Consider the following 27,467-nt stretch of genomic DNA (forward strand, 5'->3'; position numbering starts at 1 on the left):
TTCCAGTTTTGTGTTTGTGAGAGCAAGGGCCTGAACTATAAAGCAAGATCAGCGTAGTCAGCGAGTTGGTTGCCAGATGCCTCCTGACCAGCCTTTAGGCTTGTGCGTACGGGCTCTAAGAAAGACAACGATATGAGTAATGTTCGTTACCTTGTCGCATCTCATGAGGCCCAAGTAGCGAAGGGACTTGCTGCTCTGAGCAATCTGTGTGGCACCCTGGTCCGTGATGTCTTTACACCAGCCGGCATCAACAGTCTCAATGGTGCTGCTGTACTGCCCTATAGCTATCAGAGCTGTTGACAGAGAAGGGGAGCAGAGAAGGGGAGGTGGGGAAGGAGGAGGGAGAGAAACAAGAAAACGTGTTAGTCTGACAACCTTTCTCATGCAAATGTGACAGCAGCGTCTTCCCACAGAGACAGAATTTGAAATGAAACCAGGGCACGTCATATGGCCAGCTGTGACACATAATTCTAGTGTTTACACAACACCTTGACAATATACACGCATGCCCACAAATCCTCGCATACACCCATGTTTGGTCAGACTTCGGCAGGATTCATCCATTACAGCACGACACCGTGCCAGAGTAAAGTGTGACTCCATGCCAGTGTACGATTTAATTTTGCTTGTGTGCATGTTTACTGCTGCCAGGGCAGAAACAAAATGCCAAGGTAAAGAGTAACCACCAAAAACAAATATCTCACAGTTTCTCTGGGCTTTGTTATACCACAGAGCATTTGTGCATACACCGCTTGCTGCATATACGTAAATACACATTCACACACTCGTAGCGTATCTCACAAGTGTTGTTCTTTTGATATTGTCTTCCTATGTTGACAAATTGCAATGCACAGCTGTCAAACACGATGACATTAAATTCGCTGTAAACTACGTGTAGCTCCAATAAAGGCATACTTTGCTGCATTAACACACAAACACAGACAGACACACAACAATCTTCCTCATCAATCTTTGACCCGTCAATTGTTGGGTAGATGGAGGAGACCTGTGCTCCACGAGTCGATTGATAGTGCTCCTCGGTGATCGATTGGCAGGCCTGGGCTTTGTTCTCCACTCTCACAACCATCACTAATGAGAGTGGGAAGGTGGGAGGAGGAGTGAGGGATGAGAGAAAGATGAAAGGAAGAGGGTAAAGACAAAGAGAGCCTTTGACAGCACCTTCAGATAGTTACTTAGCCCTGATGTTGTTTTCTCATTTGCAGAAATCCATTTTACGTCAAACTTTTTTATAAACAAGCTTCCTTGAACAAGGAAAAATTAACCCGTATGAACTTTCACTTTGAATCGGTTCCTCCCGACTTTTTCACTTCTATGACCAGAGTTAAAAACAAAAGAAAACATACACGAAGCACTTGCGCGTGCATGTATTTCACTGTGTGTTTGTGGTACAGAAGCTTTTTTTTCCACTGGAGACAGGAAATGAATAATCTTATGCTTTTTTCTCCACACTTTTAAACCTCTTTTCTCCTGTTACAGCCAGTGTATTGCACAGGCTTCTCTGCACGTAAGCACATGCTCCCAGGGACGAACTTGTGTACAGCATGTAACATATGTAATATATAGCTTTGGGTGCTTAAAGTACACCACATGTGGTTCCTGTTTGGGCTCTAGCATGCTCTTGGATGCCATGCATAATAGCAAATTATGGCTAAACAGGCAGTAACCCCGCTTTGAAGCTACAGTGTGTTTCATATAAAACGCACCGTGGGGAAGAAGAGTCAGTAGACCAGATGGGTGAAAAGAACATGAAGCTAGCATGTCATTTATTGACTAACGGCACCCTGGTAAAGTATGCTAAAAATGAAGACGCTGGTGTTTTCGTGAGTTCGCCTGAGCGTGTGAAAGACGTCGAGTGAAGGAATGGCTTCCCATCCAGTGCCCCTTGTCCTGTTCGATTACAGAATCCTAAATTTGATTACCTGGGCTTGGATCTTTCATCTTATGTTGAGACACACATATCGGTGCTGTTTAAACTCCCTTGCAGAGTCCGAGGAGATTTCTGAGGAAAAGGCAGATTAAATAAAAGAGGAGAGCTCCAAAGCTCAACAAATCAAAGAGAACTTTGCCAACACATATTTCTGCTTCTTCCCCTTCAACTTTAATTCTCGCAACTTAAAAAGGTGGAAAGATAGAAGCAGACAGATGCTTACCACTGTGAATATATAAGTTGTGCGAGTGACTACAATGTCTGCAGAACTGGACACACACAGAAATATTAAGTCAGATACCAGTACTGATATTTGGAGGTTTAAAATCCAATATATCAGTCAATGTTTTTTTTTTCCAGACACACAAACTTAAACAGATTTCTCAAGGATTTGCTGTGAGTAGTTATTTATGAATCCTTACTACATTATTACGACTATTCAGTTTTAAAATAATCTTGCTTTAGTCAGCTGATCCGACTTTGCCCGGATCAGCTGATTGTTGAGTGTGTCGATGCAGAGTGCCTTCTAGTAAACAAACTATGCAACATCAACATTCATAAGAAAGTTGAAGGGTGTTTCTCTCAACTCTTCTTCACTTCAGTTTTCATTTATTGGACATTATAAATGGTGATACCGATATCCTGGGAAATAGTTAATACCGTCCGATATATCAGTCGTCTCGAATTGTCAGTGCATTACACAAATAATGTGTTGCAGTCACGTAGCGGCACACCACCTGCTTAAACTGAATTAAAATGTTTTTTAACAGGCTCCAGACTTTTTAAAGAAAACATATAGCAGTCAGAAATAGCTGCGGGGAGAAACAGAAGAGCAAATGGGACTAAACATCATTTTGTTAAGCTGTGAAGTTGGTAAACTGGAGAGTCAGATAATGCCTTTGTCAGAACGAGCCAAGTGTTAGGCTATTTAGACTTGTTTAGTACTCTATCAACAAGTTCATCTGGTTGCCATTGCAGTCTAATATGGATGTGTGTGCCGTGCTTCTCTTCCTCTTCCTTTGACTCTCTATCAGAAGACTATAAATTTCAGCTACTCCCGATGGCAAATGGAAACGTGACCACTTTTGAAATGACTAAAAGCTTTGAGCGAAACCTTTTAACTACAAATGAAGAGGTTTGTTCACATTGTCAGAGATAAAGAGTCTAAATAGAGCTTGGAGAATTTGTTTTGTAAGACAGTAGCCAAGTAACACAAAAAGATATGTTTTTATGTGTGACAGACTAGAAATGTAATTGTGTTTATGTCAAATATCTAACATAAAATCCTGAAGATTTAAGCACACAATAGTAGAACTTTTCAGACAGATGCAGAAAATCAATCTATACACTGCTGATAAAACACTTAACATGTAAAAACCTTCACTTCTCAAACGGCTGACTGCTACATCAGTGTGTATTAGTTATGCATTAGCCACTCATCTATTACAAAAAAATTTTTGCTTGTTTTTAGCAAATTGCCAATCTAAACATCATTTGATTGCAACAGATTTGAATGTGTGGAGAGTTTTGAATGATCCAATCTTTTATATAATAGTGGGACTTTAAAAGTAATCAGCACATTGAACTGGCAAAGTTAAACACGTGAAGCTTTTATACTGAAAATTGTAAGACAAATATGCAAAACGCTGTTGTGTTCCTATTTCTACCAACATACACTGTGCAGCATCATTTAACCGAAATTATACACTCGCTCAAAAGAAGTTTTATTCACTTTTTAGGCTCGTTTCTGCTAACTGGTAATTCGATGAATTGACATGTATCAAAAAAAATGCATACAGTTTTCTAAAACCTTTGACTGGCAGGGTATAAGAGACCATAGGAGCAGGAAATTGTCTTTCCTGACTGATAATGATTTTCTGTCTAAGAAATAGATGAAGCGATATGCAAGAGAAGTTAAGGTGAAAAAGAGGTTGAGGAGTCAGAGGAGAAAAGAGGGGAAAATCCCATTCTGGCAGTGTGAGCTGTGACTGAGTGGTGACTACACAGTCACAGACAGTAATGAGGACACACTCTGCTGCCCTGCCTGAAAATGGCTTTAGGATGTTGCTCCGTGTGTGCATGCGTAGAGGGATACTGACCTTAAATTCTGGATGTCATTCATTTTGAGCATAGCACATTTAACCAGTCTCCATCGACACAGAAGAAGCAAGTGGACGTCACATTTACAACCAAATGCTTCTGTTTATTTAAGTTCTCCTGGGATTTGAAACAACGTATCTTCTTGTCAATCAATCACCAAATCAATCATCAGGTCAATACAAGGAGTGTCATGCACCATTTAGTGAATTCAGGAATAGCATTTCTGTGTCGAAACCGCAGCCTTAACTCACTCGCTAAGACCTTTACAAACATTACAACTTTAGCCACAGGCTCAACTCACAGCCTTCAAGAAACCGCTGTGACAAATGTCGACCAAAGGTGAGCAACGCGTAAAACCGTAAATCTCTGGTGTACCATTAACTCCTACTTTATCTCCAGAAAGAGATTCATAACCTATTACTTTCTTACACAAGCTGTTATCAAATACCATGAAGAGCGGATTTATCTAAGAGTGGTTCTATACTAAGGTGAGCACACTCCTAACAGCAAGGTCAAGAACTGGTCAATCCTGTGATGACTGCAATGTGAGAGGAAACCTTCCTTAATCGGCTTATTCTCCTATCTCTGTAGGCCTACCTGACCTCAGAGTTTCAGGGGTTAAGCATCTTTTACAGGCTTATTAGATATTCACTTATTACATTTTCCTAAATGATGGTGTGCCATTACTGCTATCTTATTGCTTTAAAGCCATCCCCCATGACTGCCTCCAGTAACCTTATACACCATATTTTTGCCTCTGATGAAGACAGTACGCCTATGAAAGATGTGATGGTAGGTAATGACTTACTGTGGAAGCAGTGTGTGCATGTGAGATCTGTGTGTGTGTATAACTATGGCAGTAGGAACAACAGAAAAAGGCTTATTATGGCTGATGTATTCCAGAGAGCAGAACTGTCATGTCTAATGTTGAAGACATTCACTTGGGCCTTTGTGTGTGTTTAAAAACTTAACCTCAGCTTTGCCCTCTGCACCGTGCTGCTCAGTGCCCCAAACCAAAAGAAAACCCCTTTTCACTTCTCATCCGTTTATACTGTCCAAGTTGTACAAGATGCAATATTTTTTTAAATGCTATATCAATACTGACATGCACTTTCAAGAACGAGGTCAAGTTAGTCTCAGCTATTTTGTACTGTCTGACAATTCACAAAAGAAAGGTTAAATAATGGCCAATAGTGGTGCTCAGAAATCAAATACAGACTTGTCATAACTTGGGTTGGGCAATTCTGGTGAGACAATATAATGCAATGTAATGCATGTGTCTGAAATTGTATTAAACTTCTTTTTATATAGCATGAGCTTTGAATGAATTAGGACTTGTTAGAGCTACATACATAGATATGTAATTTTAGCATTAATATGAAATATATAGAGATGTATTAGCTGAGATTTCATGGCTGACTCTGACTCTGAAGTGTGACATGCACTGATTTTTGACGATTCTTAACCATAACACGACAACAGCATTTATCTGACAAAAGATATCTGCCAATTTACCTTTCAGGAACTAGCACTTACCATATACAGAGATCAGCTTTTAACAATGCAAAATTGTATTTTCATAATAAAAGAAATAAACTGTACAAACTTGCCCAGATTTTCTCTCACTTAAGCAACTGAAAATAAAATACTTTTCAACTAGAAAATACTAATAATTACCTGAAACCCCCCCTGCTGTACACCCAATTTAACTTATACATTTTACCTTAATAAATAAAAGCAGGTGCAACAAATTTATATAACTAAAAATGTCAACTACTTATAATTCCATCTTTTTGTACTTGTCTCCATAATTTGTCTTGTAACTGATTTGATCCTTTGCTCATACCAAGGGTGCTGTCAGGTGGCTAGCTCTGAGCTGTGGCTAGCTTTGTTAGCTTTTCCAAATTAGACATGTTGAGCTGGGTAATAGTGATTTAAGTTTCTCATTAGGTTTGTTGTTATGAATATTTTCCTGATGGTTCCTTTACAGTTCACTTGGTCAAACTTTGTGTCTTCCTCCTCGCTCACAATAAATAACTTGTTAAAGGCCACATGCTAATGACATGTTAGCATGTTAACATAAATACAGACTGTGACTTGATTTTAATATAAATGATGTTTCTACATTGATTTTAGTCCATAAAAGGTGCATTCATTATAGTAAAAGATTCCTACAATGTCACATGAACCTATTCATACATATTTAATTTGCACAAAAGAACATAAAGGAGTGTTTTTTTCTGTTAGTGTGTAAGTATACAGCTACATGTGTTTTTCAACAAATGTGTAATATGAAAACAATTTACTGACAGCAAAAATGTGAATGGGCTTTCCCAGGAGTGTGTTTACAGACACGTAAACATGCACAAGCACATAAAAAAAGTAAGGAAGCCTCCATAGCAAGATGCGGACATCACTTAAGTCCTTTGAAGCCTGTCTGTCCTGACTAAACACCAGCCTCGCTGTCTGACTGATTAGCACAGCATGCTCATCTTCAAAGTACCCAGGTCAAACTAACTGGGGTCACAGTGAGTGCTGAGACTAATTCAGTAAACAACATACCAAGGGAAGCATTTAAGAAACGCACACATCGAAGGTGGGAAACAAGAGAGAGGCTGTCGCGCTGACCTGCGGTGAGCTGAGAATTAACAATTTTAAAACTTGTGAGAACCAGAGGGAACTGGAGAAGGCTTGTTGACAATCTCTTGATTAGACCGGAAAATGCCTGCTGGGCTGTAGTCTCAAACATGAACTTGATGTGACAAAAAGCGAGCCATAACTTCCAAGTTAGATATAAATATGTAGAAAAAAAAAGAGTGAGAAAAGGGAAGAGAAGAATGAATAAATGAGCAATGCAGAGGTTCTGTGAGGTGATGCTCTTTGCCCTGACATTTTGGACAAATGCAATCAAAGGCCAGGGGAACTGAAATCAGCCAGGCTTGGTAGAGAGACACAAGGGAGAGGAGGAACAGATTGAGTGTGACACAAGGAGGGAGAACACTTTGTGGTGGGACATGCTCGAGCTGGGAAATTAATTAGCCAGAGGGCAGGGAGAAGGTAGTGTGCGGACGGCACGTGCATTTTTGCAATCAGCCTCTGATCTGATGCAAACCAGCTGCCACATGCAATTGTGCGGCAGTGTGCACTTATATGATTTTACGTGCTTTTTAGGGATGTGTGCCTTTCTCACAAAGAGGGACTTCTCAGACCCCGAGATGTTTAAGTGGCGAGGTAGAGCCAGTACCAAAAAAAAAAGAAAACGAAAAAGTGACTTTGATATTTAGTCTGATCTCGCATGTGAAAATAATGCACACGTACACACATACAGAGACTGTTTTAGTAGCTGATTTGCGATAACCTTGCGGCGAGGATGTGAAGTTTGAGGATTGGAAAGTTGAGTGAGTGACAGAAAGAGGGTGAGAGATAGAGAGGAAGAGTGATGAGCAAGGACAGATAGACAGAGTGAAGGGGTGATAAGGAGAGATGGCGCTATCACAGAGGTGACCTACAACAGGCCTTCCTTCACCAAATCTCTCTCTCTCTACTAGACATACACACACACACACACACACACACACACTCGTGCAAAAATGAAGCACTTAAGAGGCTGGCATAATTTTTCAAGACCTGAGTCAGCTGATCATATTACCAGTCTAAATCAGGAACTTGGTGGGCTCCTGCTCTGGATCCAAACAGACTTAATTGTTTTATTAACAATTTAAATACCCTTGACATTTACTAACACAAGTCAGTACCTGTGAAGTAGCGTTTCCTCCTCTCTCACTGTCAGTGCATGTAGATAGGTGCTAGCAAGGCCATTAACCCATAGATATTTAAGTGAAGAGCCTCAGGTGCTAAAACATCCCACTCTGGAGGCTGCAGCCAGATGTAAATGTGTAAACAGTGCATTCCTAAAAAGATAACAAAAAGAAAGATAGCAAAACTGTGAAAGCTATTCGTATGTGAGGAATGTGGTATTTTTGTAGCTCCGCATAGTTTTGTAGCCTTGTATTTTGTCGTGAAGTTTCAGGTATGTTCAAATGTATCTTTTTATGCTCAGCTATTCACTGTCCTTTTTGTCTTCAGATGAAACAATTCCCCAATCAACAAAGGAAGGATAATACTTTTTTTAGTTTTTGTTTTCAATGTTTCAAGGTTTTACTTCCATCACTTCTTGTGATGCATTCAAACTAAAGATGAAATGAAGTTTGAAAGGATCATAAAATACACACAAAGCCAGGCTAACAATAATGCATATTTATACCAGGCGGGGAGCAATGTGGACCAACTTTGGTTTTAAATAGGGACAGGAAAAAGCAAAATTGTAGGACTTCGTTGTAAATTGTGAAAATATATTGTTTTGTGTTGTTCCTAGATATTGGTTGAATTCCTTCTCGCATCATTCACTGCTGGGGATGTCCCTAACATGAATGAGTTAAAAACTTGTGTTTGATGTGAATGCCACAACTTAGTGGCAGACGATGCAAAGGTACAGAGTGGGGTTGCCGACTGCAGAGGCCAGTTCTCTGCTGATTCAGTAACTGCGGAGCTCCAAACCTCCTTTGGCATTAACATTAGATCAGAAACTGTGCGCCAGGAGCTTCAGCGGAATGGGTTTCCTGCATCGGTGGCCCAGAATCTTTTACTATTGTGATTTGTGTCACAGTATTTGAATGCACTGATATAATTCTGAGAAGATTATTAGGAATGTGTGATCAAAAAGACCTCCCTGCTCATAAAATTGCACAATTATTGCCGTGAATGTGATTTCACTGTGGTATCAAACAAAATCTTGATTTTAATATACTTAACCAGAACACATACAGAGTAATTCCAGTAAAAGAACCCATTAAATGCTAATGATAATCATTATCATCAGCGATCTCTCTACATCGACGGGTGGGAGGCCTTATTGAGAAAGGCAAATTCTGAAGCTCGGAGTGTTTTTTGTTGGGGATTCTTTGCTGTCGCCTGTATCTGGAAACCTTTTGGAGTTTTAGTGCTTCTTTAACAGCTTCTTCCTTCACTTCTAAACCGAACAATGTCTTCTCAGTCACACTTATGTGGTCACCTGCGTCTGACTTCTTTTAACATGGAGAGACGGGTGTACAGTCAGCTGTCACAAGTTCCTTGATAGAGATGGACCTGCGATCGATCACACGGTCTCCATGACAGTTGGGGGTTCTCCCCTCCTGCTGCCTCATTGAACCAACCCCCCCGTTGGCTGGACATCATCCTCTGGCTGCCCTGTAAGTGAGTTCTTTCTTGATCATGCTTTGTCTGGTACATGCCTCCCAGCGTTACCACAACTTGTAGGATTTCTGCCCCCACTGGAGTGTGTAAATGCTGAAATTAATACACTCACAGGTTTTGTTTGCATAGTTATTTGCATAAACCGTGTGGAGGTTTTATATGTTTACATCTTTCTTCTCCAAAGACAAAATCAAGAAAGAGACTACAGCCTCACAAAACACACAACCCGAGGTTCCCACAGCCATAAGCAGTAAAAGCAGGATATTAAGCCCTATTTCAAACCTACAGCACCTCTGTTCCAATGCACCTCTCCTATGAGACAATTAATCCTCCCCACCTTTTCTCTCTCTCTCATTACTCTTGCTTTCTCTCCCTCGCTCTCCCTCGCTCTCATTCCTTATTTTGGATTGTATACAACAGGGAAACTGCTATCCAATTCTGACATCACAGATGGAGGGGCATAAAGCTTAACAACTTCTTTTCAAAATGAAAATCCGAGCAAGAGGAGGAGAGGAAATGAAGATGGGGAAAGAGGAAAAAGACAGGTGGCCTCATATTCGCTGAACTGTGTGTTGCATGCATCTAACTGGAATTAACGTAGCATAGCAATAGTTATGGGTTTGGTTATGGATTATGGCTAATCCTTTAACATAGGGAGCAGGTCTTAAAGGTAATTACACACTACTATTGGATCCAGAGCCCAGAAATGGGCCCCTTTTGCATCATTCCTATTAGGATCCGGAAGAAAACTAGCTGTTGATGCATACTGCTTAGAAAGAGTACAGGTTATCATACCGTAGTATTCTCTGCCAATCCTAATGCGATCTGAACTTGTCTGGAAGGTGAGAGAGAAGAGAGCTTTTAAGGAGATCTCATCTGTTCTTTCACTGTAGTGTGGCTTGAGATACAACAAACAAGCATTGAAAGCTAAATCATTATGACTGCAAAATAATTTATCATAGAAAAATAAACAAAATAGCGAGCTGTTCACCCACATGGGGTGAAAATGCGATTAGCAGCATCACTCGGTGCAGTGAATATTATCCAACACAAAGACGATGACAAGCACACTTAATGGTTTTTATTTTAGTCCTCTACCGTGCCACACCTAACCCTTTTTATTACCCGTACCGCCTCTGAAATACCCCTATGACCCTGTCTAATACACACAGCGTTCCAAGTGCCACTAAGTCTGTGTCTATGCCTTATCTCAAGTCTTTAACAGTCCACTCAGTCCACTTTAACCCAGCGGGAAACATTAACCAGACATACACTTCCTCTTTCCATACCCCTGACAAAACCTTCCAAATTGTTATGATCACTAGACAGTGTGTGTCTGTCTGTGGTTTTCGTTTGTGTATGAATTGGGGCCTACTTAGCCCCTGAGACAGCCCTAAAACAAATGCCAAAATACCAATTTCTTGTACAACAATTTGTTTACTTGACCGTTAATAGCAGGCAGACCCACCCAAAGAAAAGGCTCGAGTCTTCACTTGATCCTAAAACCGATAAGAAAAACGACCCACAATGTTGCGTTGACTTTCAGACAGCAGTGCGATTGAATCCAACTTTTTTTAAAATGGATATGCCACGTCTCCTTGAATTTCAGCAACATGACTTCTAGTTTTTTGTAAGTACGTGAACCTAAAACAAAGGCCTTATGTGTAACATATTGTGTGAAGCAAGTATTTCTTTTTGTTTGTTTGTTTATTAAGGAGGTTTTAATGAAAGTACCAAAAGAAACTGCGTGTAAACAAGCCACCAAGGACATCCTCAATGTTGTGATGTCACAATGATCACTGTCCTCCTTTAATATGTTGTTTCAATAGACTAAGTAAGTAAGTAACACTGAAAATTTTAATATGCCGGAACTATTTTATAGAAAAGTGATTTTGAACCTAAAACTATCACAACATTGAAATGAAGCAGGAGTTTAAACGTGTTGCACTTTTATTGCTTCAAAAGATAACAAGAAGCAGTTATCAATGAAAAGTTGCATTTGCATTTAAAAAGAAACAAGTGTTACTTTCTTATCTCTCTATGTTGTGAGTTCAGTCTCTTTTATAGAAACTCCTAATGACTCATGAGTCTATAATAACACTTAGTCAGGTCTCACCAAAAGCTCGACAGTAAAGTTTAAAGCCGCTGCGATGTTTTCTGATCAATACCTGGCCATAACTCAAATCACACGTCAAGTGCCATTACTGTATACACTGCACACACTCCGCCAAAGTACACCAGTGCGCGCGCGCGCGCACGCGCACACACACACACACACACACACACACGTGTACATTTTCATGAGCTTAGACAGTGTTTTTGATCAATACCTGGCTATAGATCAAACATCTTTTTCAGTTTATGGCTAACCTTTCCCAAGGCTCATTTCAAATGCACACAGAATAACTCATGTCTTACTCGAGAATGCTGCTTTGACGGTGTCTATGAAATTGATAAGTGCTCTTAAATGTAAAATGACAGTTTAAGAACCTTGTTTTCAAACTGCGGCACAGTCGGAATGTCCCATAAAAAACAAAGCACTTTTATTCAAGAGGTAACTTCATAGTCAGCGTAAGAGCCAGAAATACACAATAGACCAAATTTTGTGCAGCTAAAGAGCCATGTGAGAGTTTGTCTTTGAAGGATAATTTGCTCAAATCTAACAAGGAGAACTATAAGAGGTGTGCTGGGAAATCACTTTCCCTCATATTATATGTAGAACAAAGGAAATAGATATGTTTGTGTCATCATAAATGTTTCATCTACCTGAATATTACTGATCTGCCCGAATGTTACAGGAACGTGCTGACAACTGCAATGGGATTGTAGTTTAGCTTAAATCTAATCAACCGAGAATCTTATTGAGGAAAACTTTTTAAATTAAATCACCGTGCAATGAAAAATACCCTTTTGTTCTTCATTATCGAAAATTCTCCCAAAGCAAACAAACAGGCACCTACTATGTGTTTCTGCTCATGTGCTTTTTATTACTTTTTCTAACAAGTGGGGCTGTAGTAGACGATGAGGCTGCTTCTGCCTAAAGATCAGATAGCAGTTTCGACAGAGTCATTTCCTTTGATCCTTTTGTCCATCCTGCACTGACCTCTCCCGTCATTTATTCGATTCGCTTGGCTCATCATCTCCATTCATTCACGTCTCTCAATCCTTGCTCTCAATCCTTCCTTTCTTTCCCCTCTAATGTTTTCTTTACCCTCACCTCTCTGATTTCCTCCCTCTGTCTCTCCCCCTCCTCCTGATCCTCTCTCTAAAGGATGTTCCTGTGTTCAGGGTCGCTCTACCTCCTTAGTAGCCGTGTTGACCTTTAGCTTCTTTACGACTAGGGTCAACGCCTGTCGCCATGGTGTTTAACATCCCCGTGGGAGGCCATCTGCGTGCATGGGTACAGTGTGCAATTCAAACATACAAATTATTTATAATGTCAGAGTCATGTGAAGTTGAACCTTTACGTTGCCTTTCATCTTCCGCAAGGGTCACGAGCAAAGACAAACAGCAGCGTGTGACAAAGCCTCCCCGCTGTTTGCATCGTTTTCCTTCCTCCCTCCCTCAAAGTTTTTGTCTTTCCTCATCTCCCACCTCCTTCCTTGCTGTATAAACATATTTGATTGCTAACTTCTATGTGACTTTCAACTGAAAGTTATTGAGTTACACGACCACAACAGAAACACGTCCCACAATGAGAATTATCCTCCGTCATGATGGTCGTAACCTGTGACTGTGAACCGATGAAACGAGGAACTCAGTGGAAGCGAAACACCAACAAGACATTTTCGGGTATTCACGTTTTTGTCTTTAACAGTCTCAATTTCATCAAGTGAACATGTGGTAGTATGTATGTCACGAAATGTGGGCTTGCATTGTATGTGACAGCAATAGTAGTTACTCGGTTTTAAACAGTGCAGCTGGCTGCGGCAGTTGCTTAACACCCCAATTTTTAAAAATAGAACTAAAAAATAGAACTAAACATTTTTTAAATCTCCTTTTATTTTTCTACATAAGTACGTGATTTTGTAGCAATGTGTGTCTGCACACTACTTTGTTTTTTCTCTGTGTGTGGACCTGGCTCTCAGAGTGTATGCATGCGTTTCCACAGGGAGAGGGTGAGCTTAGGGAGGCCAAACACTCAATGGGCAAATGATACAAGTCCTGCACTCCCCCTCCATAAATTACCAGCTCATTACAGTAATGCAGCCCATTTAGCATAGAAAGAGGGGGAGGGTGGGTGGGGGGAAGAGATAGATATAAGGATTGCAGAAAAAAGTGGTGGGTAGCAAGATGCATAAGGGGTGGAACCATTGAAGCATAAATGTCAAGGGGGAGGACAGGGAAGGGGGGTGGGGGTGGGGGGTGCACAACAGGAAATTAAGGAAGGAAAAAATCAGAGGAGGAGAGGGTGAGGGAGAAAAACAGGAGCAGAGGAGGAAGAGTTTGCTGGGATGTGTTTAAGGAGCTTTTCAATCTCAACAGAAGTGCTTTTCATTAGGTTAAAACCTATCATCTATGCTACTGCAGGGAAAAAACAATGGGGAAATAGTAATATAGATAGTGGCTACAGTAGGAGACACTGATATAGACCCAGGCAGAGCGAGCGAGTTGAGCAGAGAGAGAGAGAGGAGAACTAGAGAGAGAGAAAGCAAGAATGGGATGAGATGTAACAGTTGTAATTGAATAGTGAACTAGAGAGGGTCTGAGTGCAAGCACTGATTAATACAATTCAAATTGATTGTCTCCTAGTAGCTGTGAGAACATCTCATTCTGACTTTCATATTTGAATGTTCAGCATGTTCTCTGTGTGAGCGTGCGCATGTTCGTGTGGCTGCAGTGTGTAGCTACCCCTGTGAACAGACCTGTGCCTAGGGGTAAGGAGACAGAGAGTGCCCTCTAGTGCTTACTGTTTCTTTTACCCCGGCTTAATACAACGATCGTTAGTGTTCCTGTTTATGCTCCTTTTCCATCTTTACCACTGTCCTTTATACGACTCCCTGAGGTCATCTGTACACAGCGGCCCTCTGTTAGTTACAATCTAATATTAAGAAATGGCTTGTTCTATACTTTTTACTAGTTTATCACAAAAATCTTCTCCAGATGTCAAAACAATCCCTGTTCAATAGCAAGAGCAGCAGTTAATTTCAGGGTTCATTGATATTACAAGAAACACAAAAAAACATAAAGAGTGGTTAATAATTTCATCATATCAAGCATTCAGACAACTTTTTCCGAGCCTTATCTCTTTATTTCTTTACATTAATTACAAAACCTGCTGCAGATGACCCACTACACAATCATATAGATGAGAGGGAAGATGGCAGAGTTCCATTTGCACCTTAGGAGGGAGAAGGATTTATCGTTGGGGTGTGAAACAATCATTCAATTTAGCGAGTAAGGCCCTGCGTTTAATTAGCAATAGCTTGTGTCTCACAGCCTCTGAGCCAGAAAATCCAGTCAGCAGTGTACATGCAGGAAGCTCATACTTTTCTTCTAAGATCTCAACAATTAACTGCTCTTCTAGTGCTTTCCAACTGTGGGCAGCCGTTTAGACATCTGTCTGCATCGGATTCTTCAGAAAGGGTAACAACTCTGCTTCGTAGGTAATGTCCTCAAAATTCCACTAGAAAGAAGGAAGCTTAGTAGAAAAGGAGGAAGGAGTGGAGAAAGTGTATTTAAGAGAAGCAATCTGAAGTTTCCTCTGTACCTCTGGCTGGCATGATCAGTCTCTTATCTGTTTTTCCCACAATATGATATAAATTATATAACACAAACCTCTGGGTACACTGCATTAATACAAGTAGAAACTATTATTTTAAACTGCATTGTTTACTTTGGTGTCATATTGGAAATATAAACCGCGCTGATCGTGGTGAGCGACCTGGAAGCTGTCTGATAAAACAGCTACTCGCCTCAAGGTGAGTTACGGCCAGATCGGTGCACTCTATCTTTGGGCATTTGATTTCAGTGGTACAGCCTGCAGAGGTCCTGGCATGATCATGAGCCTTACCTGATTTATTTTTAAAGTAAAGATTTAAAAATATATCAAGGCCAAAAAGGAATAAACAAAACAAGGTGTGTGTTGACTTCAAATCTTGGGTAGATGTCCAAGTTTTAAAGTGTACAGCTGCATTATAAAGAGAGACTGATCTACTAACTTGAACTCTGACATCTGTACTATTCATCCCCCTTTTTTTGATCCTCTTTATGTAAATATTTTCTTATATATGTTAGTAAATGTCAAACTAACTCAGAGCACTTGGACACGTTTTGGTTTATTTTCCTTTTTGTGCACACATGCAAACATGCCTCTCATTATTATGTTGTAAGAAAAGATGCATTTTTCCTATTCACAATGCAACAAAGAAACTGGGGAGTGGGAAATGGGCAATTACTGTATTTTTCATTTCAGACTAAAGGTACGGACAAAACAGTCTGCTGTGTTGGACAACTGCACTCTGTTTTTCCAACAGGCCTGCTCATTTTCAAAATACAGTATGCACTTAATGTCCTTCTGCTCTTTTAGAATCTTAAAGTCGTTTCAGCGACATCACAATTATGCTCAACAATTATCCTAACAGTTACCATGGTAAATGACCTAGAGTTTAACTTATTTTCTGTCTGCATCAGAAAACCAAGCACTTCCCTCGTCTCACTTTTAAGAAACTCACTTTTTTACCAAATCAACACTAGTACAAACACAGTGTGTGTGTATGCATGTGTGTTTGCCAGAAATAAAGTGGGAAAAAGTAAAAGCAAGCTACTCTTAAATTGCAAATCATCAACAAAGCGAACATTTTAAAAATACAAAAGTATTTTAAGTACAGCAAAAAAAAGCAGCCCTATAACCTTTTTGTTTTTTTAATTCATATCAGCCTTTGTCTACAGCCTACTCTGCAATACAAAAAGCAAAACGTCTACCAAATATATCCATGGAAACTGATGATCTAAACTCCAAACATTTGGTAAAAAAACAAAAACCGTCAAGAATAAAATATTAGATTTATTGAAAACGTCTTACTGTGTTTAAGCCCCTAAACCCACAGAACCCCTATCCTCTAATTAAGGCATCTTGACTCTTGATTGTCCTCCAGCTCAAGAAAAAATAAAGCTTTGCTAATGTAGTCAGTAATGCTGGATGGACTGCTTTTCAATGGAACATAATGGGCAATTATCCTGCATGTGCGCTAATGGCCACATTAACTGGCTGCAGAATGGGGGCGGATTATTTAGTAAACCAATGTTTTCAACCCATCTAGAGTTGCGCCGCACATACGTAGGCCGTCTGGAGAACTGGAACGCTGCAGCCTTCTCAGGTGAGGTTGAATCATTCATCAAACCAGAGCGACAGCCATTTAAAAGACCAACATCTGCTTGCATTTTGCAGCATCGTGTCGCAGAGCGTCTACTTGCAGGGAAGAAGGCAGGTTTTGCACTTCTGCAACATGCTGAAATCTTCTGCAAAATCTACAGCCAGCTTTTATGCACTTTCGTAAAGTATTCGACATAATGTTACTTTTAATATATTTACAATCATGATAACAAGTCGTTATACTACTGTATGCTAATGTGAGAGATGCATACAGAGCCACCCCCCTCCCCCCACTAGGGAAGTCAGACCACAACCTGGTTTACCTACAGCCACAATACACACCCCTCGTCCAAAGGCAGCCGGTCACAACGCGCTCCATCCGGAGATGGACCCCAGAAAAGGAGGATGCTCTGAGGGACTGTTATGACACCACAGACTGGGATGTGCTCCTGAGCCCACATGGTGAGGACATAGAGGGGGCGACACACTGTCTTACAGACTACCTCAACTTTTGTGTGGACACGGTCGCCCCTGCTAAGACGGTACGGTGTTATCCTAATAACAAACCGTGGGTAACACAGGAAGTCAAAGCTGTCCTCAACATGAAGAAGAAGGCTTTCAGGAGCAAAGTGAAGGAGGAGATGAAGGCAGCACAGCGGGAGGTGAAACGCTGCCTGAGGGAAGCAAAGGACACCTACAGGAGGAAGGTGGAGCAGAAGTTGGAGAGGAACAATATGAGGGAGGTCTGGAATGGTGTGAAAACCATCACAGGCCACAACACCAAGAAAAGCACAGTGGGGGGGGGGGACTGTGGAGAAGGCAAACGAACTTAACAACTTCTTCAACAGGTTTGACCAGCCCACAACCCCCCCACCCTCACCTTCACTACAGAGTCCAATCCCCACTCTCCTTCCTCCCTCGCTTCCCCCCCTTCCTGACACCATGACACCCCCCTCCTCCAATCCCTCTCTCAGCAGCAAGACATCTCCCCCCCTCCCCTCCTCCCAAACATCTCCCAGTGTCACAGTGGATCAGGTCAGGAGACAACTGAGGAAGCTTCGCCCCAGAAAGGCAGCAGGCCCAGACAAGGTGTGTCCTAGGATGCTAAAGGCGTGTGCTGCTGAACTTGGGGAGCCGCTACAACGAGTCTTCAACCTCAGTCTGCGACTGGGGAGAGTGCCCGCCCTATGGAAGACATCCTGCATTGTCCCGGTCCCCAAAAAGAACCGGCCCAATGAGCTGAATGACTTCCGACCGGTGGCACTGACGTCACATCTTATGAAGACTCTAGAGCGGCTCTTCCTCAACCTCCTCCGACCACAGGTACAACATGCCCAGGACCCACTACAGTTTGCATACAAGGCAGGTGTCGGAGTGGAGGATGCCATCCTGTACCTCCTACACAGAGCCCACTCACACCTGGATGGGGGAAAAGGCACGGTCAGGATACTGTTTCTGGACTTTTCCAGTGCCTTTAATACCATCCGGCCCTGTATGCTTCAGGAAAAACTGAACAGGATGGAGGTGGACCCCTGCCTGGTGGCTTGGATCTCCGACTACCTCACCGACAGACCACAGTACGTCAGGCTGAAGGACATCACGTCTGACACAGTGGTCAGCAGCACAGGAGCACCACAGGGAACTGTGCTGTCCCCTCTTCTCTTCACCCTGTACACCTCTGACTTCTGCTACAACTCTGAATTATGCCACATTCAGAAGTTTGCAGACGACACAGCCATCATGGGGTGTATCTGGGATGATCAGGAAGAGGAGTACAGAAGTCTGGTGAGGAACTTTGTCGCATGGAGTCACACAAACCACCTGCAACTCAACACCTCAAAGACTAAGGAACTGGTTGTGGACTTCGGGAGGTCTAGAGCAGGTCCACTGCCGGTTCAGATAGAGGGGGAGGAGGTGGAGGTGGTCAACAAGTACAAGTACCTCGGGCTGTGGGTGGACAATAAACTGGACTGGTCATGCAACACAGAGCACCTGTATAAAAAAGCCCAAAGCCGACTGTACTTCCTCAGGAGGCTGAGGTCTTTTAACATCTGCAGGAAGCTCCTGAGGATGTTTTACCAGTCGGTGGTTGCTGGAGTACTTTTCTATGCTGTGGTGTGCTGGGGGAGCAGCACAGCAAAGAAGGACTCATCCAGGCTGGAGAAACTGATCAGGAAGGCTAGCTCTGTGGTCGGCATGAAGCTGGACACTCTGGTGACAGTGGCAGAGAAAAGGACATTAAAGAAACTGATGGACATTATGGACAATGCCAGGCATCCTCTGCACACGGCCATTAACAACCAGAAGAGTCTGTTCAGTGACAGGTTGCTTCTCCCAAAGACAAGAACTAACAGACTTAAAAACTCCTTTGTCCCACACGCCATCAGACTGTTTAACTCCTCCCTGGAGGGGAGAGGGAGGGGAAACAGGAGGACAAAGGAGGGGGGAACAACTAAGCTGTAGTGCCTCTTCACCTCACTGTGCAATACCTTTTGTGCAATACTTTTGTAAATAGTCAACGGTGCAATAGACTCAATACTTGAAATGTGCAATTCACTTGTATTTTTATTTTTATTCCTATTTATCCCCTTCGTATATTTTATTTATATTGTCTCTGTATTTATATATGTGTGTGTGTGTGTGTGTGTGTGTGTGTGTGTGTGTGTGTGTGTGTGTGTGTGTGTGTGTGTGTGTGTGTGTGTGTGTGTGTGTGTGTGTGTGTGTGTGTGTATATATATATATATATAATATTCTGTAACTCTGTAACTTCTGTCGGTGCTGTGCTTTTTTGGAAATCGAATTTCCCAGAGGAACCCACCCGAGGGATTAATAAAGTTCTATCTAATCTAATCTAATCTAATCTAATCTAATCTTATGGAAATAATTAAGTAAGGTTATGAAGTGAGGACAGGTTTTTTAGGGCAGACTTAACTAAGCTCAAATCTTTGTAAAAAAGATTGTACATGCATGTACAGAGTTAGTTTTAGTCATAGCAAATGGTAAATAGAACGGCTCTCTAGGCACTTCCTTTTTTCCTCTTCATTTTCTCAGGTTGAGGCAGAGGGACTGCCTTTCTCCAGCCTGCCTCTGAAGTAGAGTTCCTAAGTTTATAACACTGTATCATCTTAATTTTACAATTTTAAGTGCCTGGGATAACTCTGGTTGAAAACTGTCACTGCATGAATAAAAATGAACTGAACACATCTTTTTTACCTTAGTGCTTTAAAAAAACCCTGCTGCACATGGTCACTCCACATTAACAGTGAAGCTGCTGTGCAAGGTTTTCACCTGCCATGTAGAGCTGCTTAGATTTCAGCGTCTTGCCTAAAGATACGTTGATATGATCCTAGGAGACGCGCAGGACTGAACACCCAACCTTGACATTAGCGGACAACCAGTTCTACCACCCGAGCAATAACATCCCAACATAACCTGGACCACTATGCTTGACTACTGGTTATGTGAATACTTTTTAGAGTATAAGAACTTAAAATGCAAATAAGAAAAAGCCAGAGAATCCCTCTGACTAAGCACTTGATGATGGTGTGGATGGAAAAACTCCTGAGGTGCAGTCGTAAAAAAGAAGTTTGGGAAGCCTTTGGATTTCTGAACTGATTACTAAATGTGGTCTGATCTTCAGTTAAGTTAAGTTAAGTTAAGTTCATGCCTTCATTATAATCACTAACATCCAGTTTTTCCTCACTTGATATGAATGAATTGGACACTCTTGGAGCCTCGGACTGCTTGGCATTCGTTCTGTAATTTAGCATTAGGCCGCTGCCTTTCTACTAAATATCACCCCCTTCGGTGACGCCTTTGCAGTTATAAAACTTGTAAAATGAGCACAAGCTGTCTGCACTGCTGCTTTAGGCTGTGTCGATTTTTAAGGTCCCTGCAGGAAAAATTGTGACTTGTGATACTAGCCTATATACACTGACTAAGCAAGATTGATTTTATATTGAGCAAGATTGTTTCCAATGAACTTTTTTTCGTGTGTGTGTAAATCTGGGTTTAGATAAGTGGCACCTCATTTAATAGTGGATGTTAGCACTTTATACGGCTTCACAAAGCTAGGAAAATCAGAGGTCAGCAGAAGATATAAGAAGTCTAAATATAACCATTACTTATTCATCTCATTAGCTCTCATTCCCCGTGCTGTTTGTGTAAACAGACTCTCATATCTGCACACGTGTAAACATAAAAACAAGCCAGAAGCCAGTTCACATACACACCTAATGTAGAACCTGTTCGCCCTCAGCATCTCCCTTCACAATCACCTCCACAGCAATTAATCAAAGCTTGTTCTTTTTCTTCCACAAGTTTAGCCTGTCACACGTACCTCTCACTCTTTCATCATCCCTTGCTTCTAAAAAAGCCACGTGGCAAACAATATGAGACCTGTGGGGGCGGTGATATGACACAGCACCGACAGAAAGTAGCGACCTTGGTTTAAATCATACTGGCATGCAGATTTATCACTGTTTAACTTGTCCAAAGTGTCTCCTCTAGTTGGTGTAGATCTGACTGTGTGAGCTGGTTGGCTTTCCTTTGGGAGAGCCCCAAGTCCCAGCCAAGCTGAGCTCAGTTCTGTTCGGCTTAGTTTAGCATGCAGCCACTACAATATCATACCATCAACTTTGCTACAAAACACAGACGGAGACTGACTTCAGTTCACAAGAGATCACTTCCATTGTCAACAAAGGTACAGAAAAGAGCAGGCTTATAGGGATTAGTCTTTTAAACAGATGTTGAATAAAAATTTGATACTAGACATTCAATCCATTAATGATTTTACAAGTCTTCAGTAGCTAAAAATATGTAAAGAAAATGAAATTCAGAGCTACTTTTCATCCACATAAACACAAACCTGTGGAGATTACACAAAGACAGCCTGTTAAATGTAGTTTGAGGGTCATAGAAGCCACAAAGTTTTATTTATGTTCATCCTGTCAATTGCAACTTGGAAGTAATGTTATCTTTACAAGGCGAAAGGGCTAAATTGTTTTATTATATCTTTTGTTGTATGCACTTATTTCAATCCTGTCCTTTACCCTTATTTTACTGTATGCTGATTTTATGACAGGAGGCCTTCTAGCTTTCCTTTTTTAGTCCTTTCAGCTAAATCAATATTGTGGTGGAGGTCGATTATTATGTCTTTCGGCACACTGTATATATGACTATACAGTATAAGGCACCGCCTACAATGCATTTGTTTCCAGCTGAAAAGATTTCCAGACACCAGTGTTGTTACTCCCCTGACAATTATGCATAATTCATCAAGAATGCAGAACACAAAGACGCACACATTACTGTACATGTGTCACGCCTACACAGATATATGGGCCACAGTGCTACAGTTTCAATGTGCTTGATGGATTTGATGGCCAAGTGGATGACGTAGGTTAAAAATCTAAGAGACGTGTAGAATGAATGTGATGAGAAAAAGGCAGAAAGAAATAATAAATAAAAGTGATGAGGGACAAAAGGCAGAAGTCAAACCAAGTTAGAATTTAGATGTTGTGCATATGATTGACAGAGTAAAAAAAAAATTGATCAAGCGCAATAAATAAATAAATTCATTATTAATTGTGTTTTGGGATTTATTTATTTATTTATTTATTTTTTTGGGGGGGGGGGGGGGGGGGGGTGATTGTGATGAGCCATTTATGTTTTTTCACCAAATAAATAAATTCTGAAAGTACCAAATCAAAGCGGAGGCATGCATAATTCTATCTGCTATAATCTAGATCGTGTCTGACATACTGTAAGTGACGGATGGATAAACAAGCAACCAGATGGGGACCAATTCACAGTCCAAGACAGAAATGGCTAGGAAAAAAATGCACAGGCACAATGAACCTTACAGCAGTGAGTGAGTGAGCAATTCAGAGATGAAAAGCAGTCATGAAAGGAGGAGAGAAAAGGTAAGCAGTCCTGCTGCATGAGGCGACAGGGGGTCTGCTTTTAGATGGATGGGTCCCAGCTATTGATAAGGTCAGACCTCATTTGCGCCAGACCTTTTACATTTTGCGAAATGTTGGCCTAGCCATTGGACTGTCAGGAGCAATTCGTCCCTGTGAAAAATGGACTGGCTCATTGAAAACTGTGACTCCATCGTAAAAGCATGAGGCCCTGGCGCTGTGCTGCTACTGTAACTCTTCTTATATAAAAGCTTCTCAGCCCTATTTGAAATCTCAGTCATGCTGCTGTCTATAGTCAGGCTTACTTGGGTTATTTCTGCCACTCTCCACATCATTGCAATTGAAAACTATTGTCTCTATGTCAGGATTTTTAACCCCCATTTCCCCCAACATCACAGGTTGTCATTCTAGCATTTATCTCCAAAAACCCATTCTGAAGTGCAACCCACAGACACTTCTACGGCTCGTCTCCACTATCTTCTGCTGTTCTCCTATTCTCAGATTACAGCAGGCACAATGAAAGTACACAACATAAAAGAATAAAGAAGAAAAGGCCTTTTAAAATGTGAAAAAATAATCCACAGGGCTATTTTAATTAACCTGACAAACTGTCAGGCTTAACAGCAAGCACGAGTCACGGTGCCTGTGGACTATATCACAGCCAAGGTCAAAGAAGGAAGGACTGATCTGATGTGTAGCTGTGTGTGAGCACATTCATGTGGGCACTGTGTGTGTAACACAGTGAGAGGCCTGTCTCATGTGAGATCTCTCTCGTAATGAAAGCAACGGTAGCATATTAACCCAGACAGGGCAAAAGTACAAGAGGTATAAAAACGAGCAATCAGAGAAGTGGGATGAATGGTCAGAGAGATGGCATCGGCCATCAGTTAAACTTTTTGACCCCAAGAATTGGACACGACAGGAAGGTTAAAACCCTTGACAAACTGTTGTGTTTCCATGTCCTCTTTTCTTTAAATATAATGCATTTTACAATACAGACCCATGTAATCCTCAAATCTCACATTCATCACTCTTCTTGCAGGCTTTCCACTTATTTACCTTACAAAGCAAGAATGAAAATTAGACTTTACTTCCAAGCAAATTTGCAATCTGTTGCTTTCATGAAGCTTGGTGGCCTATATGACAAACCTATGGCTAAGAGGTAGTAATTCATTTAACTTTCGGGTGGAGCATTCAGGATCCATTAATTTATGGAGTAGATGCTTAAACCAGCGTAGAGCACATTTCCTAGATTGTCCAGCACACACTTCAGATGAGCTTGGCATCTAATTTGTTGGGGGGAAAAAACAAAAAAACAACAGCCGATCCATGTCAGCTTTTAATGTAAAATACAACCCCTTTTGATTAAATTGGACTTTGTGCATCACAAACAAGCCCATATATCAAAAAGTAGGAATTCACTTTATTTCATCTGTTCATCATTAAAGTACATAAAAAGCTGACCCTCCTACTCCTTTGGACAAGGACATATAACTTCAGTCCAAGAGGACTGTAACTCCCTACACTAAGACACCAACCTGGCAAATCTCCAAGGCACAGTTAAAGCAGCTTCCATAAAATAATGCTACCATCAGTGATTCAGATATGCAATCCAATTGCATCTCATCAGCCCGCTGGTCACTTCCATAAAAGAGTGCTGTCGGCACCACTGCGTAAGCTCAGAGTTTATTCAACAGCATTTCTTAGATGTTTCTTAGGGGTTTAACAAACAACAGATCGACTGGCATTCACATGGGAAAATCCACATTGCAGTGTACTGAGCATCCGCCACTAACAAGGTGAGTAAGAGGTTGGCCTGGTTTAGACTTGTGGACGTTTCAACCATATCTGTCTTAATCAAAACTACAGATGTTCTTTCAGCTCTAATATGCCTATTTATAAAATATGCAGCTGCAGCAGCAACACAGAGCTGTAACAGTAGACTGTCATAGATCAAAGTAGCTACAGTCAACAGAGGTAATGAGCAGGTCGCATGTTAAAAAAACACAAGGTACTGTAATGAGTGAGTTCTACCAAACAGATGAAAATGCTAAGGGCATCTGGGCTATCTTTGATGCCATACAGATACCATATAGGTATCTTGCCAGGCAGAAGAATGTAAGTCCTCTAATGCCATCCACCATAGGCAGCAGACAGCTAGCGTGACCGAGGCTAACACAGACCTCAGGGTAATTGACATAACAGGCCAGATTGGTGTGTCTGGATAACCTGGCTTCCTCGTGTTTACATTGGAACTCACTCACCATTAGTCATTAGGGGTGCACACAGGAACCATATCATGCAAGACAGCATTGTCATGGATCCTTGCAAACAAAATATATACATGTATATTTCTTGATGTGTTGTAAAAATCTCATTCCTGAAAAGAACAGGACACAACATAAAGCCTCTGTGTTTCACATTCATCTTATTAAACAAAGCACAGCTTGTTTGCTTTACTTTCTGGAGCAAAGTAGAGGCAAAAAGGTAGAAACTGCAAGTAAAAATAAAAAGTATCTGGTTGGTTAGGAAAAAAGAAAGAGGCCTTATCATACAACGGGCATGCGTACCCCCCTCTGGTTTTAAGAGTTTGCGTCAGCTCTACCTTTTAGCATGCTCACTGTGAAGGAAACTGTATTAAAAATGCAAACAAGAGTGATGTAAAGAAAAGTTTCCAGAGAAACTGCTGGTATACAAGTAACCACATACTGGCAACATGCAGCGTTAATAATGCAGTATAATGGAGAAGCCAGTCATGGAATATAATATAGCACTGTCAGCTTCTGTCAAAGATCACTTTCGTGAATAAAAAGGCAAAATTACAAATTACTGGTCTTGAACATTCTTATGCAGCTGTAGCTAAGTTTAAAAAGTAAATGATATATTCCTATTCAAGGTTAAAATTGTTCTCAAACAAATTTACAAACTATAGGAAAGTTGCCTGAGGACACAAAAAAGCAGTCAGAAAGAGTTTTAGCAAAATAAAAAAAATCCCTCTTTCCTGCAGCTATGATATAAACATGCAGTGCACGTATGAGATCTCTGATTCTGACCATGACAACAATATATTGTCTTTGCACGCATCTTCCTTTCCAGGCTAATAGCCTGCTAGCTCTAGCTTAGGTGGCTGGCCGACCCTGACTGCTGCCATATCAAGCAGAGACCTCTGAGCTGAAATCAATAGCAGGTCTGTGGATAGAGCCTGTTTGTCACCACGTCCCTGGTCTGTCAGTCACCACACCCTATGTCCTTCATCTGCTGCATTCACGTAACCTGGCCGAGGGGCTGTCCATGAAAGAGCCCTTGGAAAATCAAAAAGTCAAATAATTTTCGATTAGAATGCCGTTAATTGCATGGGCTCAAATATTTGTGGAGGCAGGTCATAAGGCCTGTGGCTGTAATACACAGAATGGAAGAAACTTTAATTTGCTGTCTATGTTCCATCTATAACAATTGTTAATTATGCTTAAATTGATCATTGTATTCATTACAAATCGGTGTTTTCTCAACCAGTGGATTATTAATTATACAAAGCAAAAATACAATATATTGCATCCAAATCATTGGATTCAGGTGTTCTGATCACTTCCATTGCAACAGGTGTATAAAATCAAGCACCCAGGCATGTGCACTGCTTCTGCAATAATTTGTGAAATAATGGGTCGCTCTCAGGAGCTCCATGAATTTTCATGAATGGTCCATTCATGAAATTTCCTTGCCACTGAATATTTCTCAGTCAACTATTAGTGGTATTATAACGAAGTGGAAGCAACTGGGAACAACAGCAACTCAACCATGAAGTGATAGGTCAGATAAAATAACAGAGCAGGGTCATTAGAGGTCTGTAGAGGGTCACCAACTTTCTGCAGGGTGAACCTCTACAGACCTCTAAAGTTCATGTGGCATTCTGATTAGCTCAAGAGTCTGGGTTTGGCAGTTTCCAGAAGACAGGTACTTGTCTGACTATACTGTGGCAAGTGTAAAGTTAATTGGAGGGGGGATTATGGTATGGGGTTGTTTTCAGGAGTTGGGCTCGACCCCTTAGTTCCAGGGAAAGGAGCTCTTAATGCCTCAGCATACAAGGACACTTTAACCATTTTCATTCTCCCAACTTTGTGGGTACAGTTTGGGGATGGGCCCTTTCTGTTCCAACATGAATGCATAACAGGGCACAAAGCAAGGTCCACAAAGACAGAGTTGAGTGAGTTTGGTGTAGGAGAACTTGACTGGCCTTCATAGAGACATGACCTCAACTCAGAAGAATACCTTTGTGATGATTTAGAGAGACTGAAAACCAGGCCTTCACTTCCTGTCCATCACTGTCTGACCTTACAAATGCGCTGCAATACACACACTCCTAAACCTCAACCTGCAAAGCCTTCCCATGAGAGTTGAAGCTGTTATAGTTGTAAGGGGTTGACTGACATAATATTAAACCCATGGATTAAGAATCGGATAGTTCATATGCAAGTGAAGGCAGACAAACAAATACTTTTGGCAGTGCAGTGTACATTGAAATAAATGGTTAAATAGTAACCTATAAGCAATGGATGTTCTTAATAATTAACACAAGATTAGTGACGCACAGCAAAACTTCAAATACAGCATAGAACATTTCTGTTTAATTTCAGGAACAGGACATGTTGTATTAATAATACCACCTGTAATTTCGATTTAGAATTCTTCATTTGTAAAATATGGTTATTTATTGTAACCAACTGAGGTTTAGCCACTGGGCAGAGAACATGAATGATCTTTCATTTTGCATTCAACTCTGATAAACATAAAGAACCTAATCAAACCCCATAGAGGTCGCTTTTATCATCCCACTACTCACCTAGAGCGCCTGAATCATTAGATTTAAAGATAGATTTAAATGTTGGATATTGTGGTTTTCAAAACTACTCTCTCTTTTTATTCATTTATTTCA

At 41.1% G+C, this 27,467-nt stretch overlaps 1 protein-coding gene across 1 annotated transcript in view; it reads right to left on the reverse strand.

Annotated features, from left to right (window-relative positions):
* The window catches only part of fbxl17 (F-box and leucine-rich repeat protein 17), a 238,438-nt gene that overhangs the window by 29,015 nt on the left and 181,956 nt on the right, over positions 1-27,467 (reverse strand). The window contains exon 10 of the mRNA XM_085425861.1: positions 151-293. Coding sequence (XP_085281987.1) covers positions 151-293 — 143 coding nt within the window. The remainder of the gene's footprint in view (positions 1-150; positions 294-27,467) is intronic.

This window comes from Rhamphochromis longiceps, linkage group LG12 (genome assembly GCF_057381845.1).
Source record: "Rhamphochromis longiceps isolate RC_006_pf linkage group LG12, R_longiceps_female_GT1.1, whole genome shotgun sequence".
Lineage (NCBI taxonomy): Eukaryota > Metazoa > Chordata > Actinopteri > Cichliformes > Cichlidae > Rhamphochromis > Rhamphochromis longiceps.